This window comes from Oryzias melastigma, linkage group LG6, assembly GCF_002922805.2.
Source record: "Oryzias melastigma strain HK-1 linkage group LG6, ASM292280v2, whole genome shotgun sequence".
Classification (NCBI taxonomy): domain Eukaryota; kingdom Metazoa; phylum Chordata; class Actinopteri; order Beloniformes; family Adrianichthyidae; genus Oryzias; species Oryzias melastigma.
Window position 1 is genome coordinate 11,236,240 of NC_050517.1, and position 17,927 is coordinate 11,254,166.

The 17,927-nt window shown below is 41.3% G+C and overlaps 1 protein-coding gene across 1 annotated transcript in view; it reads left to right on the forward strand.

The window, feature by feature from the left end:
- The window catches only part of LOC112152437 (protein phosphatase 1H), a 45,841-nt gene extending 27,914 nt beyond the window's left edge, over window positions 1-17,927 (forward strand). The window contains exons 7-10 of the mRNA XM_024282026.2: window positions 7,662-7,725; window positions 9,576-9,683; window positions 15,333-15,484; window positions 16,851-17,927. Coding sequence (XP_024137794.1) covers window positions 7,662-7,725; window positions 9,576-9,683; window positions 15,333-15,484; window positions 16,851-16,998 — 472 coding nt within the window. The 3' untranslated portion in view covers window positions 16,999-17,927. The remainder of the gene's footprint in view (window positions 1-7,661; window positions 7,726-9,575; window positions 9,684-15,332; window positions 15,485-16,850) is intronic.

The following is a 17,927-nucleotide window of genomic DNA, read 5'->3' on the forward strand; positions in this document are numbered from 1 at the left end:
GTAGTGATGTGGGGGTTGGGTAACACCTGTGGGTCATACAACATTCAATTTTAACATTTAATTTTGCAGTCAAATTGTGCAATATTTGAGGCTTTTTTTGTTTTTGATCGACTGGCGGGTGGATGGCTGGTTACAACAAAACTTTTTAAAGTAAAGTAAGTAAACTCTGGTCACGTTTTCTCCCCTCTAGGCTTATGCTACCCAAAATTCTTTAGATGAAGTCAGATTATTGGTTCCGTGTTTATCTTTGTTTGAAACTGAAGAATCAGATTATTCACAGACAATTTTGTAAATTATTAAAAAGAAATGAGCAAAAGAAAAATGCAACACCTCTTGTTTTTATAATACTTCATCTTTCATTCTTTGATCCTGGATTCAATTACTAAATCATGAGAATAATCACCTGTCTAAATGCATTTTTAATCCAGTCAAAAAAAGGAACAAAATTTCACAAAACGGCATAAACAAAAAAACATAACTTTACACTTAACTTTGAAAAATATCAAAATTAATGTTCCTAAAATTGCATTTTTTAACATGTGAAAGTCTTTTTTCCATTGTAAGACCCAAGATAAAGTAGACAACTTAAAAGATATAAAGACTGATATCTTTTATTCCACCTTTTCCATTCATTTGTTTTTTGAGCAGAACTAGGTCAGCCGTCGGCTGCATTCCTTCTCGGGCCCAGAACTCTGCCTGTCTGCTGTCTCTGCAGTGCAGACTGCCTGTGATGTATTTTTAATCAGATTCTTCCTATAACCTAGTTCTACCGCAGTTTCACCCCAACCCAGTCTGGGTCCTGAAACTACTAACGTCAGCATGGCTCATTGTTCTCTCTCGCGCTAAATCTTCCAGCGATGCAGATCCTCGGTAAACGCAGGAGGATGAGGATTGTCGGTTCTTCTGCAGCCTTCTTTCTGTGCAGCTTGTGCGTGTGGGTGTATGCTACATCCAGTTCCCCCAAAGGCATCCGTCATCGAGGCCACGCTGCAAGAAAAGCCCACAGAGGCCTGCCGACCGACACTCTGCCCCCTCCCTATAGCGTCCGGCTCCTACACTTTCTCAGAAAGTTGGAGCAGATTTAGACCTGGCATTGCAGCCCAGAACGGTGCTCGTTGGCTCAGCCTGCAGGCGGCTTCGTTTGCCCAAAGTCGCGGAGGTCGTGCAGTCGGCCTGTGCCGACGCTTGGAAGATGGAGGCTGGAAGCTCGAGGATGATGGGACAAAAACAAAGATCTCTGAGTGTTTATTGGTTCTGGGGGGACAAGAGCACGCCAACGCGGGTGTCAAAGTTGATTTGGGCTATTTTTAGTCGGCTAAAATGGATTGCATCATGTCCTCTGAGGGGTGTAAACATACAAAAACCATGGAACAGATCTTGGGTGGGCACTAATGTGTACAAACAGTGAGTGGGTTTAACTCTGAGTGAACGGTTTCAGGTTGCAGATGAATTCTCTGGAGACTTTTCCCCTTCACTGAAGAAACATGTATCCCCCGCTTCCTGCTTGAGGCTTGACCCTTCTACTGTGATAGAAAGACATCAATGTATCTGAAGAAATGATATGCTAGAAGAAACGTATAATTCCTTTCTTTTTTTTGTTTCGAATGGACAACAAAAAGAGAGAATACATGTAAAAAAAAAAACCACGACTTGCAGTGAGACAATCTGCAGTTGTTTTATATCAGTCTAAAGCTACTTTTAAGTAGCATTAGTATTAGGGCATGTAATGCGTGTTCAAGAACGAGCTGAACATGGGTTCTTGAATGTGATTTTAGCATATGGTATACTGTACTGTCGCTACCTGATACTAGCACACGTACTCACAGTTGGAAGAGGCTTGGTGTAAAATGTATAGAGCTGTAACAAGTATCGAAGTACTCAGATACTTGCAATCTGCTCCCATACGTTTGAGTATGAATATTCAAAATCGCCGATTTGTTATCTTTGTGAATATAGTAGAGTTTAGTAAAAAATATAATACGGGAGCGATGTATTTATTGCTCTGAAATGTAGAATATTGTTAGATTTTTAGTTTATAAACTAAAAATAAGCCGAATGTGCAGCACTGCTGTCATCGGAAGTATAAGCAAATCTTCAAAACTAAGTGTTGGTGAAGCTTCTGATCTAAAGTAAAACTAGCAAGTGTTTTTTTTCCCATTCAAAAAAATTCACTTTGCTGACAACACTGGAGCTCTGACTCCTGTCACATACATATAGCAGCAAACATTATATTAAATAGGCGTTTTCTTCCACAGTTCTATTTGGATGTATGAATTACTTGGTGTCAATATTATTATTTTCTCCTCCATGATCAATTGTGAAACGGTCCCTGTGTTTTGAAAAGGACGCTACCCATACGTCACTACTAAACCCAAGTCCCTGATAGGTCAAAGTTCAACTGGTTTAGCTTTCAACGTGTGTTTAAAGGCGGTTTGTTTTGTATGTAGAGCTAGAACTTGGACTTAGTGATGCGTGATTACAAGAGTATTGAACGCAGAAGCCCGGACGCGCTTATACACACATTTACATGGACTTTTCACTGCACTTCCGAGCTCGGTGTGAACGTAGCTTTACATTCAATGAACGGTCCAAAACTCTGGTATAGAGCCTTAAAGCTAAGAGGTGTTGGAGTGCTGAAAGTGGAACTCAGAGAGGTCTGGACAATCTCCACAAATGTCTTTAAACTGGAGCAATACCAGAAAATCTAATAATGACTGGAAACTGTCAAGACATTTTCCATTTCATCCTTATTGTCATCCAAAATACAAGCTGTGTTGCAGATTGTTCTGGACACTTCTTGGCATTCCGCGGAAGGGTTTCAAGATGCAGGCTGCTTGTGTCATGTCTGTAATCCCAGAGGAACTCCAGCATTTTGGGATCAGGGCTTCACGGGTGCCAAACCATCTGCAGCGTTTGGTGCTAAAGCTAGTTTGTCAGGATTGGTGTTCCTGTTTTGTTTTTAGGTTTGATTCTGATTTCAACATTTGCAGGAGAGATGATCGACTTGGATTAGAGACGTGGAATTTCCTCTGCTTTCACCTTGTTCCTGAAATCACCGTTGAGTTCGCATGAACGCAAAGTTGTGTAGAAGTTTATTTACTTGAGCAGGGCTGCAGGCAGGTATGAGGTTGTGCTGGGAAGGGGATGTGTGTCTATAAACGCTGTGCGTCTGAGCTGCGACACACACACACTTCTACGGCTTCTCAGCTGCTCAAATTCGCACCGAGCGGAGATGAGCTCACTCTTCTTATCTCCTGCCGCCTCTCGGTCACCTGCAGAGAAGATGACACAACTCCCTTCTGCCCCGCTTCCCAGCACGCCTCTCTTCCTCTCCCCTCCCACACACACTCCCTCCCAGTTGGTCAGTGACACACTCCTGCAATGCATCCGGCCCCCGAACAGCTCTGGAGTGTGAGAACGCTCTGTGTTGTGGTCAAACAGTGCAGCCTTTGAGGAGCTTTCCTTGCTGGTTCTGCACTTTCAGGCAGGGGAGTAGATTTTCAGTAGATTTGCTCCTTCATGTCAGATGATTCCACGCTTTTACTCTTTTTCCTCAGAGTTATTTGGCAAATGAATACAAATATTTCTTCATTTTTATCTTGAAATGAGAAGTGAGATAGACCTCCTCTCAAAGGTCAGTTTAACCGCAGCAAACGGAGTGTTTTTTTTTTTGAAAACCACAAAACACTCACGAGGAAAGTGTTCAGTGAGCTGTTTTCATCCCCCCTGCTCGCCGGCTGTCTCAGGCTGTATTTTTGTGTTTTGTGGCTTGTATTTGCTGCGATAGTTACAATAACTGCTGAGGGCAGCATAGTGGTGCTCGCCTAAGGTGGAAACATATGGCCTCTCAGAGTGGAACCAGCAGTAATGTGAAAACCATCCCGTTCTGCAGCGCGCCGTGCAGGGAACACGTGACTGTTGCAAAGAGCAGATCTGTTTTAAAGACCCAGTCCCATCATCATCTGATCTATTGTTAAGGCTTCCCAGTTCTCTTTTGATTATGTTGTTTTAGACAAAAGTGTGTTGTTTTCTAGGACATAGTTTCAGCATTAGAAATTCACCTCTGAGTTGCTGAGAGCTCTCCGTTTACGTGCTGTCAGCCCCTCACACCCCCAGCTTAACATTACTGGTGCTATCCCTCTACAAGTGAATGCATCAGAATGGAGCGGAGCTGGGAGTAGCTTCTTTTTCACTTCTTCAAGCTTTTTCCAATGCATTTTATTCGTTTGCTTCTGATTTACCACGATTTTAACAAAGCAATACTCTTCAAAATTCCCATTTTTCTTTATGTATGTTCTGCATAATCCAAAAGATGCCACAAGAACAAGTTATAGAACACAATTTTTGTTGGAATGGGTCTTTAAAGTTGTGAAAGTAATATATAATTTCCCATTAAATCCAGCCTCCTGGCTGAAAACCGGTACCGGTCCAGTACCGTGACATGGAATGCACCGGTATCCTAAACATAACCTGGAATCAAACACGGATCGGTACCAATTCCAGTTGTGATGCTGGTTCCAAACGATACCAGGCGCAGACCAGCCCAGGTTTAGACTATTGAGTTAGGGTACCAGACATAGACCAGACTAGGGTTAGACTATTGAGTTAGGGTAACAGACATGGACCAGACTAGGGTTAGACTATTGGGTTATGGTACCAGACATGGACCAGACTAGGGTTAGACTATTGGGTTATGGTACCAGACATGGACCAGACTAGGGTTAGACTATTGGGTTAGGGTACCAGACGTGGACCAGACTAGGGTTAGACTATTGGGTTAGGGTACCAGACATGGACCAGACTAAGGTTAGACTATTGGGTTAGGGTACCAGACGCGGACCAGACTAAGGTTAGACTATTGGGTTAGGGTACCAGACGCAGACCAGACTAGGGTTAGACTATTGGGTTAGGGTACCAGACGCGGACCAGACTAAGGTTAGACTATTGGGTTAGGGTACCAGACGCGGACCAGACTAGGGTTAGACTATTGGGTTATGGTACCAGACATGGACCAGACTAAGGTTAGACTATTGGGTTAGGGTACCAGACATGGACCAGACTAAGGTTAGACTATTGGGTTAGGGTACCAGACGCGGACCAGACTAACGTTAGACTATTGGGTTAGGGTACCAGACGCAGACCAGACTAAGGTTAGACTATTGGGTTAGGGTACCAGACATGGACCAGACTAGGGTAAGAATATTGAGTTAGGGTACCAGACGCGGACCAGACTAAGGTTAGACTATTGGGTTAGGGTACCAGACATGGACCAGACTAGGGTTAGAATATTGAGTTAGGGTACCAGACGCGGACCAGACTAAGGTTAGACTATTGAGTTGGGTTACAGGTACCAGCTTCGCCTTAAGGCTTGGTCAACGTCCGGTGCTGCGTCCAACAAAACGACCAAACCCCTGATTTTATGGGAACAGCCAGTACGTTCAAAACGTACAAGCTGGGGATATCCAAAACACCAAAAAGAGACACAAAGGGGTCTTTAACCATGCGTCAAAATGCGACAATTTGGGAATTGTAAAAATGTTTTGGAAAAAAAGCAACATTTATTAATGTGTGTTTTTTTGTTTTTTCACATTTATCGTTTTCATTTTCCTTCCTGTTGCTCATTTTCCTGTGTGAAGATTTTTAATTATTAATCAGGGGAAAAAGTTTAAGCATTGCTCTGAAAGTTGAAGAGTGGAGGAAATGTGGATAGTTAGCCGTCATCATACAATCATTTACAGACTCGCTCCCGAGAAAATGCTGTTTTTTAACATGTTCTTGTGGTATTTGTCTGATGGTGGACAACATAAATAAAGAAGATAAAGCTTGAAATTGCATTTTCTAAGTAACCTGTGAAAGCATGTCACAAGCTCTGCTCTGCTCCATTCCAATGAATCCGTGTGTAGTCGACTAGATCCATGTAGCTGGTATCTGGCTAAAAACAGTACGGATGGATTGCTCCAAAATTGCTTGACATTATTGTTGCACCAGTATTGTTAGGTTGGGGTTGTGAGGGGGTGTGAGCTAATGGGAGAGCGATGGATGATGGGAAGTGGGGCCAAGCTTACTCTGTGCCATTGGTCCCGCCCACAACTCTAAGACAAATTTCTAATGAACTCCTGCTGCTCTGCAGATACTATGTCCAAGAAAACGACAGGTTTTATGATTTTGTCTAAAAACTGCATTATAAAAATTAAAAGACCACTGGAAATACAATTTATTTTTTATTTTTTATTTTCAGTTTATTTTGAACACTATTAAAACAATAAAACAGTCAAACAAGAAACAAAAGAGTAACCAAAAGAACAGTACACACTTGATATAGTGTTCAAAAAGGGGTGGGAGGAAGTTAAAAAAACTTATTTAATTCCACCCTCTTAGCTAATTTAAATAATGCTACTCAAGCCTATCAACTTACTTTGTCTCAATAAAGGAAAAAAAGTCACAAAGAAAGAAAAACAGCATACACACATGGAAGAGAAAAGAAAAAAAAAAAGATCCATATATATGTAAACACCCGTACACAAATGTATATACACGTATATGCCTGTACACTTACATTAATGCACTAATCACTATACATCCACAATAGCCCCTCATTTATTTATGAATATATAGTCATTAAATATTTTTGACCTGTATTGAATTTTGAATAACCTTATTGATGGACTATTTTTGATTTTGTCAGATATACTGTTCCACAGTCTTGCACCACAAAAGGAAATGCAGAATTGTTTTCTTCTGGTACGAGTTATATTTATTTTAAATCTAAATTGTCCTCTTAGGGAGTAACCTCCATCTCTACTCGTAAACAGTTTTTGAATGTTGTTAGGCAGCATTTTATTTTGGGCTTTGTGCATAATTTGTACAGTTAAATAATTAACCAAATATTTTAATTTGAGTAATTTTGATTGAGTAAAAAGTGGATGAGTATGATCATAATAACCAGCTTTATGTATGACTCGTATAGGCCTTTTCTGAAGAACAATAAGTGGTTTTATTGATGTACTGTAATTGTTGCCCCAGATCTCTGCACAGTAACTAAAATATGGTAAAATTAATGAACAGTACAACATGTGAAGTGATTTATAATTTAATAAGTGTTTTACATTGTTTAAAATGGCAAGACTTCTGGATACTTTATTTTGAATTTGTTTAATATGTGGTTTCCAGCTCATTTTATCATCAATTATAACCCCCAAAAACCTATTTTCATGAACCACCTCAACTTTAACTCCATTTATTTCAAACTGTATCACTTCATTTTTGTTATTCCCAAATACCATAATTTTTGTTGTATCTAGATTAAATGCTAGATTATTGCAATCAAACCATGCTTTAATTTTTTTCATTTCTTTGGTAATGAAAACAGATCAAAAGTCTTTCAGACACTTGCCCTTCATGCACACAACTGCTGCAGCCGACTGAGGAAGAAAAAACACAAATAACTGTCTTCTTCATCACTTGGCTTCAAATAAACAAACAGAATCACTCTAAGATCATGTGTGGCCGATGTTCGGATGGTTTCTCAAAAGATTACCCTTCCTCTTTCCCGCCTCGGCAGCGTGGGCCCTGGAGGTTCCGTGGAAGTAATGCACCTCCAGGGGCATTGTCTTCCATAAACAAAACAAAAGCCATTAAAGCGTCTCCTCTTCTCTTCGCAGGGCATACAAAACCATAGAGGAGGACGACCTGAAGTTTCCCTTGATCTACGGCGAAGGGAAGAAGGTAAGTGGAGCTCAGTTGCACCGTCACCGCGGTGGCCTTCAGATTGCACCATTAGTCGGTGCCTTCCCTGCTGCTGTCTATGTCTATGCGGAGGATTTCTGGATCTCATTTGCCCCAAACGTTGACATTTTTGACAAAAGATCTCTGATCCGATAGTCCTACGAACCATTTCTGGACTGTAAAGGTGACCCAATATGAAGACACTACAACAGGCCGGGACTATTTGGTGAATTTGTTTGAGTGCCCCGCTCCACATCTGCCGTGGTCTTGTGGATGGCTGGCTGCACGGAGCACAGCAGCTTTGTGTTTGAAGAGAAACACCAGAGCACTTCAAAGCCCGGCCTGCTGGGTCCCAGCATTTAGCAATTAATCCTGGGATGTTTCTCCTTCCACCGCTGGAAGAGCTTTCGACCACCTTGAAAAGCTGCTGCGATGGAGCGCACACTCATCCGGGCTGGATCACGCCAGGCCTCACGTGTGCTCATGCATCCTCCCTGAACTGTGGAGTCAGTCAGCCCAGGTCATCACTGCTATGAACAGCAAGATAGCTAAACAGAGCTGAAGTTTGAGAAATTACAGAATGGTTGAAAATAAGAAAGGATAGCAATAGCCGGGGAGTTCTGAAGTGCTATACCTGCATTTTCTGGAGTATAAGTCGCAGGAGCCAGAAGATGCATAACAAAGAAGAAAACATATACAAGTCACTCTGGAGTATGAAAATTTCAACTCTTCTTATCAAATCTGCCAATCTCAGCGTGAATCTGGGTTCACGCCAAACACGATTCACACATCAAATCAGTGTCCGTTTCCTCTTTTGACAAAAATCCAATTCGATGCTTGACGCTTGTTCTTGATGCTCCCGTTGCGTGTGGAAAACGTCTTTAGTCTCATCGCTTCATGGAAGTATTGACTGCATACAATGCACAGAAGACACTGATGGTGTCGAGAAATCCGGTTTGTTTATTTTGAAGAGTTCGACACATTTCAATGTCTGAGTTCATGAGATCATTCAGGCTTTTGGGGTCTTCTTTACAGTGATGTGTATCTACTAATGCTCTTCTTTTTTGTCTTCTTCTTCATCATCATCTTTTTTTTTTTTTTTTTAAGTCGTCAACTTCCTTGTCGCTATCTTTGTCGTCGTCTTTGTCTTCTTCATCTTCGTTGACTTTTTCTTCTTTGTCGTCTTTGTCTTCTTCATCTTTGTTGTTGTCTTTGTGTTCCTTATCGCCTTCTTCATCTTCGTCTTCTTTATCTTCTTCTTTGTTGGCCCCTTTTTCTTCGTCTTCTTAATCTTCTTCTTCTTCCTCTTTGTCTTCATCGTCTTCTTCATCTTTCTCTTCTTTGCCGTCTCCTTCTCCTTCTTCTTTGTCTTCTTCTTCTATTTTATCTTTGTCTTGTTCTTTTGTCGTCTTCTTCGTTGCTGATAATATACATGCCTACAGTGCCCTCTAGTGGTTGTTTGTGGGAAAATAACAAATATATGAGCCTATCTGTGTTTTAAAAAATCACATATAAGTTGAACCTGAGTATAAGTTGTACCCCAGGCCAGACTATGTAAACACCACAAGTTACACTCCAAAAAAAAATCTAATAAAATAATGAGATAAAAATAAGTCTATAGTAAAGAGCTGAAATTCAAAACATTTTTGAGTAAAACTTCAGTCAAAAACAGACAAAAATCAAATCTGTCAAAGTTGTATGTTTTGATTTTTTTTTTAATCTGGACTCCCATGATCCTCCTTCATCTTCTTTCTAAGCACTTAGATTTGATGGACTCCTGAAAGCTGAACCACTAGAGCTCTGCTCCGTGTGACTGGAGTTCTGTCTGACAGGCCTCTCTTCTCCTGCAGGCTCGTGTGCTGGCAACCATCGGGGTCACGAGAGGTCTCGGGGACCACAACCTGAAAGTCCACGACTCCAACATTTACATCAAGCCCTTCCTATCCTGCTGCCCAGAGGTATGCTCCATACGCACTTATTCTTTTCTGTATACCTTACCTGGACTTTTAGTAATCTTTTCTCTGCATGTTTCTGTCATGTTTTAAAGCAGCTCTAGCCATGGCCCAAATGTAATCTGTATTCTGTGCTAAATACAAGTATTTAAAGCTTTGCAAAACATCAAACACAACCATAATACTTTCACCACCATGCTTCCTCGTTGATATGATGGTTTTTCTTCATCCGCACTATGAAGTCTCCTGAAAATGTTGCATTTTAGTTTTGAACAACCAAACTGATTTCTGCGGCTCCCTTAAAGTTTGGTATTTATTATAATTATTTCCTCCGGTACAAAGGTAGTCCTCTCTGGGTGAGTGGAATGCTCCTGTCCCAGGTGGAGGAGTTTCAGTATCTTGAAATCTTGTTCACAAGTGAGGGAAGATTTGATTGACAACTGGATTGGTGTCGCATGTTCTGCTTTGTGGGCGTGGTGCCAGTTCATCATGGTGAAGAGAGAGCTCAGGAGGAAAGCAAAACTCTCAATTTACTGGTTGATCTTTGTTCCAGTACTCACCTATGGTCATGAGCGCTAGATCATGACCGAAAGAATAAGGTCCCGAACACAAGCAGCTGGAATGAGCTTCATCCATGGGGTAGGTGGACGCTCCCTTAGAGCCGCTTCTCCTCCATATCGAGAGGAGCCAATTGAGGTGGCTCTGGAATCTGGTCCAGAGCCACCTCAAACTTACAGGCATGTCCCACTGGGTGGAGGCCCGGGGGAAGACCCAGGACACACTGGAGAGACTATGTCTCTCAGTTGGCCTAGAAACACCTCGGAGTCCCCCCAGAGGAGCTGGAGGAAGTGACCAGGGAGAGGGAAGTCTGGACATCTTTGCTTAGAGTAAAGCTGGTTCTGGATGAAAATGGATGGATGGATGAAAACGGATGGATGGAGGGATGGATGAGAATTGATGGATGGATGAAAATTGATGGATCGAGGGATGGAGGAAAATATTGATGGATGGATGGATGGATGGATGAGTCGGGGGATGGATGAAAATTGATGGATGGATGTAAATGGATGGATGAAAATATCAATAGATTGATAAAAATTTATGGATGGAGGAAAACTGATGGATGGATGGATCAAGGGATGGAGGAAAATATCAATGGATGGATAGTTCGAGAAAAATCCAATTGATGGATGAAAATGGAGGGATAGATGAAAATTGATTGATTGGTAGGTGGATGGACGGATGAAAATGGTTGGATGGATGGTGTGATGAATAAAAATTGGTGAATGGATAAAATGGATGGATGGAGGGATGGATGGATGAAAATCAATAGATGGATGGATGGAGGGATGAAAATTAATGGATGGATGAAAATTGATGGATCGAGGGATGGATGAAAATTGATGGACTGATGGAAATGGAGGGATAGATGAAAACGGATGGATGGAGGGATGGATGAGAATTGATGGATGGATAAAAATTTAAGGATCGAGGGATGGATGAAAATATCGATGAATGGATGGATGGATTGATGGACGAAAATAGATGGATGGATGAGTCGGGGGATGGATGAAAATTGATGGATGGATGAAAATGGAAGAATGGCGGAAAATTGATTGATGAAGATATCAATGGATTGATAAAAATGGATGGATGGAGGGAAATGGATGGATGGATCAAGGGATGGATGAAAATATCAATGGATGGATAGTTGGAGAAAAATCCAATTGATGGATGAAAATTGGTGAATAGATAAAGTGGATGGATGGAGGGATGGATGGATGAAAATCAATGGATGGATGGATGAAAATTGATGGATGGATCAAGGGATAGATTAAAATATCAATGGATGGATGGAAGAAAATCAATTGATGGATGAAAATGGAGGGATAGATGAAAATTGATGGATGATAGGTGGATGGATGGACGAAGATGGATGGATGGATGAATGAAAATTGATGAATGGATAAAATGGATGGATGGAGGGATGGATGGATGAAAATCAATGGATGGATGGATGAAAATTGATGGATGGATGAAAATTGATGGATGGATGAATGAAAATTGATGAATGGATAAAATGGATAGATGGAAGAATGGATGGATGGATGAAAATCAATGGATGGATAAAAATTAATGGATGGATGGAAATGGATGGATGGATCAAGGGATAGATGAAAATATCAATGGATGGATGGTTGGAAGAAAATGAATTGATGGATGGATAAGTGGATGGATGGACGAAGATGGATGGAGGGATGAATGAAAATTGACAAATGGATGCATGGAGGCATGGATGGATGGATGAAAATCATGGAGGGATGGATGCTCAGGTCATGAAGCCAGTTGAACAGCCACATTGTTTTGTGAAATTACAAATACTTAGCATTTTAATAGTTCAGACCATAGATGTTGGTCATTTAAATAAAAACGACACTGGACTCCTACATGCAGCACAAAATCTATCCTGAAATCTATCCACCTTTTTTTCCTCTAATTTGCTTCATGTTTTGGTTTCCGTGGCAGCAGAGGAAGATCCTAGATGTGATTGGGCGAGGTGAGCACCCTCAAGCGAATGGAACGGGTTCACAGAGCAACCGCACACCTTCACAACAAATGTGCAATCCCTGGTGAATTGCACATGATTCTGGACTTTAGGACAAAGACAAAAAAATATTAAATAAATAATAATAAAAAATAATAATAATTTTACAGAGAAAAGACCCCACATGCATTTGCTAACCACTATCTCAACCAAACCAATTTTATGTATTTTTATTATTATTATCATTTTTAAAGACTTAGAATGTACTTTTCTTTTGAAATATGTAAAGGAATACAAAAATTATATGATTGGGATTGAATTATGCAAAAATTATGGACAGATCAGCCTCCACAATTGGTTTATCAGTTTTATTTTCAAAATTGATAAAAATGAAATTATAGAATTGATGTTTAGTAAACTTGTCAGTGAGAATGTGCGTCAGGTTTGTTGCTGTCTGATGAACAACCCCCCTAAATGGATTGTAAATTGGTCACATGACCTTGCTCTATACACTAAAAGCATTTTTTCTACTGTATTATAGCTTTGTTTGACCTCATCTAGTAATCTCGAGTTTGTGATAACTCTCACTCATGGAAGTTGAAGCTAAAAAAACAACATTAGCATTCCACCTCATGAACTGTGCGGTCAACAAACACTCTAACCCGGCAGCCCTGCCGCCTTTACAGCAGCAACGCCGGCCAAGAGCTCTCTTGACTTTTCATTCATTGGCTTTCGAGTTCGGCCTCTTTCCTTCATGTTCCTTCAAGAAAAACTTCAATAATACTGTTTAGAAAAACGGTGCTGCTGACTGTCAGAGGTCATGTTTGATTTGAAATACAAAGGACATAACGTGTGTGGGAGCATCCCCGGGAGGGACGATGAAAACCCTCCAGCAACAGTTAGAACTATTCATTTCTCCCAAACTGTGAAAGAAAAGAGCTTTCAGAGAAAGACATCAGATGTGAGCGTGTGGTTTGAGATCACGGCCTCGGGTCATTACTCCTTTATCGGAGATGTTTTGGGGCTCGGTCCACTGATTGATAGTTCATTCATGTTCTTTTTTTTCTCAGAGATCGAGTCATGTAACAAAGTTTACCGCAGCTCTGAGGCGTATGACCCACGCAGAGGTCATTTCGATTCCTTTAAAGCTCCGATTACAGGGCGCCCTCTGCACAGCCGCCTCGGCAGGGAGGTGGAGGCTCTGCTGTGAAGGCCCGCTCCCCCACAGCAGCAGAGACATTACAATACGGCAGAGCAAGCAGACTTATTTTACATGCTGTGTTTAAGGAGAGCTTTTTTAAACCGTGATCGTTTGGAAGGCAACGTCTCGCATATGGTGCCGCTGTAATAATAGAAGCACTTTGCTTAAAAATAACCCAGAAAAGTTGAGCATAATAGTGGGCTAAAAATGAACGGATCAATTTTAGCTTTAGAGAAAGTATTAAGCTGTTCATTTAGTGATTTAGACCTATTTGTGAAGATGGTTTTCAGAAAAATTACCTTATAGGCTTAAAAAATAAACCTAAAATAAACCTTTTTCCGATGTGTTTTTTTTCCCTTTGACTATAAATGAGAACTGGACTGAGTGACCCCTCCCCCTTGTGTTCCAAACACCTAGTACCTGCTGGCTTCAAGAAGCCAAAATCTCAATAGAGAGATAAATAAATATTACTCATTCATTCTATTTGTCAGAATAAAATTCTTACTCTGATACAGTTTTAATTAAACATTTTCCTAATAATTCTGTTTTTTTTCATATTTTTAGTTATTCAAGTTATAAACTGACCAATCAAAAGCCTTGATAAAAGTTTCTCTTGTTAAAAATGTAAAAAGTACTCCGCTTTCAAGTGTTTGGGGTGTGGCTGTCCAACAAGCTCACTCCTGATTGGTGAGCGTGGTTGCCATAGAAACATTGACTCGGACCAATCACTGCCCACTGACGTTGTCTGGTCTCAATGTTGCCAGGTACATATTGCGAAAAAAATGATCATTTTATTGACTTTATTTCATTGAAGGTGGAAGTAATCAGTTTTATTTGGATGATGTCACACTCCAATTCTCATATACAGTCAATGGTTTTGTCTCTTCCAGACTTTTTGTGATTTTGGGGGGTTGCAGATTCAAAAACGGGAGAATAGTGGCCTTAAATACTAATGTAGTACATACAAAGTAAATACAAATTGTAGCAAGCAGGTCTCAAAAGAAACACCTGTAAAATACACTCCATGTTCAACGACTCCATTGTCAAAATGGCTGACCAGACTGATGGTTGTAGGGTTGTTGGGGGCAGTACTGAAACAGAAGGAGGTATTAGGGCTAAACATGTAACACCGGCACCCAGACTGTCGCTGAAGTTGAAACTCTGGTGTGGGAGAAGTCTTATAAAATCTGTTGGAATCCTCAGATGATCTCTAGAGTTTGTGCATCTAGCACGTGTTTAGAGAAGAATTGCTCCTCTCTGGGTATCTTGTGAGGTTGGGGGGTTCTCTGTTAGAGGCTGTAGCTCTCAGCTATCTAGGAATCAATCTTCACCAGGTGGAAGTGTTGGAGTATCTGGTCGCTCTGTTCAGGAATGGGTGGAGCTTCTGAAGTAATGCTGCATTTGTAAGGAAAAGATTGCGGTAAAGAGAGGTCAGTCTGTTCCAATCCAGGTTAGTGGTCATGATTTGTACTGTACCACGTAAATGAATGGGTGGGATGTGTGCATGAACTTCTAATGCAATTACTGAGAAAATAACAGGCCAAGTTTCAATGAAGAGTGTACAAAGTGGCAAAAGAATAAAACTTGTCTTTGCTGGTATAAAAAAAAAAAACTCCACAAACTAGGGGCTACTGCAAGGCAACCTCAGAAGCTTAAAATTCACATCAAGAGCTGAACGCTGCAGGCTGTGCTCTGCCTCTCACAGTCCAACATACACATCTTCAAAAATCTGCTGACTGGCTTTGATAAAGAAAAGAAAGAAGGAGATCCATCAAAAGAGCAGAAACGCTCTCGGCTGGCAGGAGAAGGTGTTTACACGTTGTGAGAGGTGCCAGATTGGTCTCAAAGCTTTTTCGTCACACAAAAAGACTTCAGTTTTTCTTTCTTTTTTTTCCTCCTCCACCCTCAGGTTAAAGTTTACCCCTTATCGCAGTGGGAGCACAGGGCTGATGACGTTCTGGTGATGGGAACCGACGGCCTTTGGGATGTCCTCTCCAACCAGGAAGTGTCTGAAGCGGTCACGAGTTTCCTGGCGAACTGTGACGAGGATGATCAGCACAGGCAAGTTCGGTTCACCATGAGTCACAGCTGAACATCTGTGTTAATAATAATAAGAATTTTGTTTTTCAAAAATTCACCAAAAATGTGATGCTTTTCCTGTTAGAAACCCACTCCAATCATCTTTTGATTTTTTTTTAAAAAAGCGTTCCCAGTGCTCTTTTTATTATGATTTTGTTGTTTGTTGCTAAAATTGTTTAAAAACTGCAATTTTCTAGGACATAGTTTCTGCAGAGCAGCAGGGGGTCATTAGAAATTTGCCTTTGAGTTTTGGGCAGGACTGTTGGGGTAGAGTACATCCGTCCCCTTCCCATTATCCAACACATTCTGACTCCCTACCCACCACATATTGATGTTTGGTTAAGAACCACTTTGCATCAATTTTTTGTTGCTTTGAGTGTCCACAACTCGTCGTTTTTTGAGATGCTGGTTGTTTATAAAATCAAGGGTCCGCAAAACTCAAGACGTGGTTCCGGATGCAGACTGGTCCTCAGAATGCACCCGGTACCCTAACCCAGCACCGGACGTAGTACCGGACCCAAACCTGGCACAAACCGTTACTGGGTTAGGATACGGGCACCAGGTTACGGTACAAGCACTGGATTAGGGTACTGGTATTGGGTTAGGGTACGGGCACCGGATTAGGGTACTGGTACTGGGTCAGGGTATGGGCACAAGGTTACGGTAGGGGCAATGGATTAGGGTACTGGTACTGGGTTAGGGTACTGGTACTGGGTAAGGGTATGGACACAGAGTTACGGTATAGGCACAGGGTTAGGGTACTGGTACTTTGTTAGGGTACGGGCACTGGGTTATGGTATGAGGTCTGGATTAGTGTACTGGTACTGGGTTAAGGTATGGGCACTGGATTAGGGTAGTGGTACTGGGTTAGGGTACAGGCTCTGGATTAGGGTACGGGTAATGGGTTAGGGTACGGGTACTGGGTTACGACACAGGCACTGATTAATGTACTGGCACCGGGTTACGGTACAGGCACTGGATTAGGGTACTGGTACTGGATTAGGGTACTGGGCTAGAGTACGGGCACTGGGTTACGGTACGGGCACTGGATTAGGGTACTGGTACTGGGTTAGGGTACTGTTGCACTCCACGTCCCAGTACTAGACCGAGTCCGATTCGCATCCCAGAGGTTTGGGAACCCGTGATTTAATGGGAACAGCCAGCATGTCAAAAAACGAATAGTTGGGAACACCCATAACTTCAAAACGTGAAGTCTTTAACGTTTTATTTAACCAAACGTCAATATGAGATGACTACGGAGTGAGAATGCGTTGCACTATCAATATTGCTCTACCGCTAGCTTCACACCCTCCAACAGTCTGACCGCATGTTCCTTTCATTCCACCAGGTACACTATGGCAGCTCAGGACCTCATCATGAGAGCTCGAGGGGTGCTGAAGGATCGAGGCTGGAGGATTTCCAACGACAGATTAGGATCCGGAGACGACATCTCCGTCTTCATAATCCCCCTCATGTACGGAAACAAGCAAAACTAGCCAAGCAAAGACAACCTCTCAGCTGTTTTTCCCGTCCATTTTTCTTTTAAAGATTTCCCAGAATTGTCCAAGAAATGTCCGGTCGTGAGTGGGATTCCTGTCCGAGTGTCTCTATTGTCGGTTTGTTCTCTGATACAAAGAGCTGTCAAAGACTTGAACTTTTTACATCCTCGATGGAGTCACGTGTGTCCGGGCAAAAGGAGGATCTTGGATTTGCACATATGCTGTGGTAGCGTACATCTGAGGATTACTGTTACTAATGCACAATACTTGTAAATGTGAAATGTAAATACGTGCACAAAACATTTGGTAAATGTCACTGAATGTGTACAGTGTGTAGAAAACAAAAAAAGAAAGCAGCATCTGCAATTGTAATCAATGTCGTTGAGGAACCACTAACAGATGACGCAAATAGATGCAGTCTTTGAGATTTTTGTAGCTACTAAACACATCTCCTGCTTTAAATATAGTGCTACCTTTTGCTTTCAAATGTTTTTGTTTTTGAAGAACTAAAATTTTGATTACCCAGAATGCTCAAATCTTAGAGCAGATTATTTTTTTTTCGACACATTTTTTTTCAGAATTTCTTTCTGATTCTGTCTTTGAGTTCCAAAAACACCCAAACATCCTCAGAGCGTCTCCTTCTGTGTCATCTAACTGTGCCATCCAAAGATCTAACCCCCAAAACAGTAGAAATTCATCCTAAAGATAAGAGGTGCCTCTATGAATAAGAATCCCTATTATTAATAAAGTGCAAAAAGATCCTATCTAAAAATTTCTTTATATTATCATGTTAATTTCTGTCTGTAAAAGTTGCTGATGTAGGTAAATGTGGGACTGAAAACAGTTTTTTTCTTTGTAAGTTATGTAGATCTTTCCAAAATCGATACGATTTGTACGGTTTTAAAAACCAAGAAAATTGGAGAAAT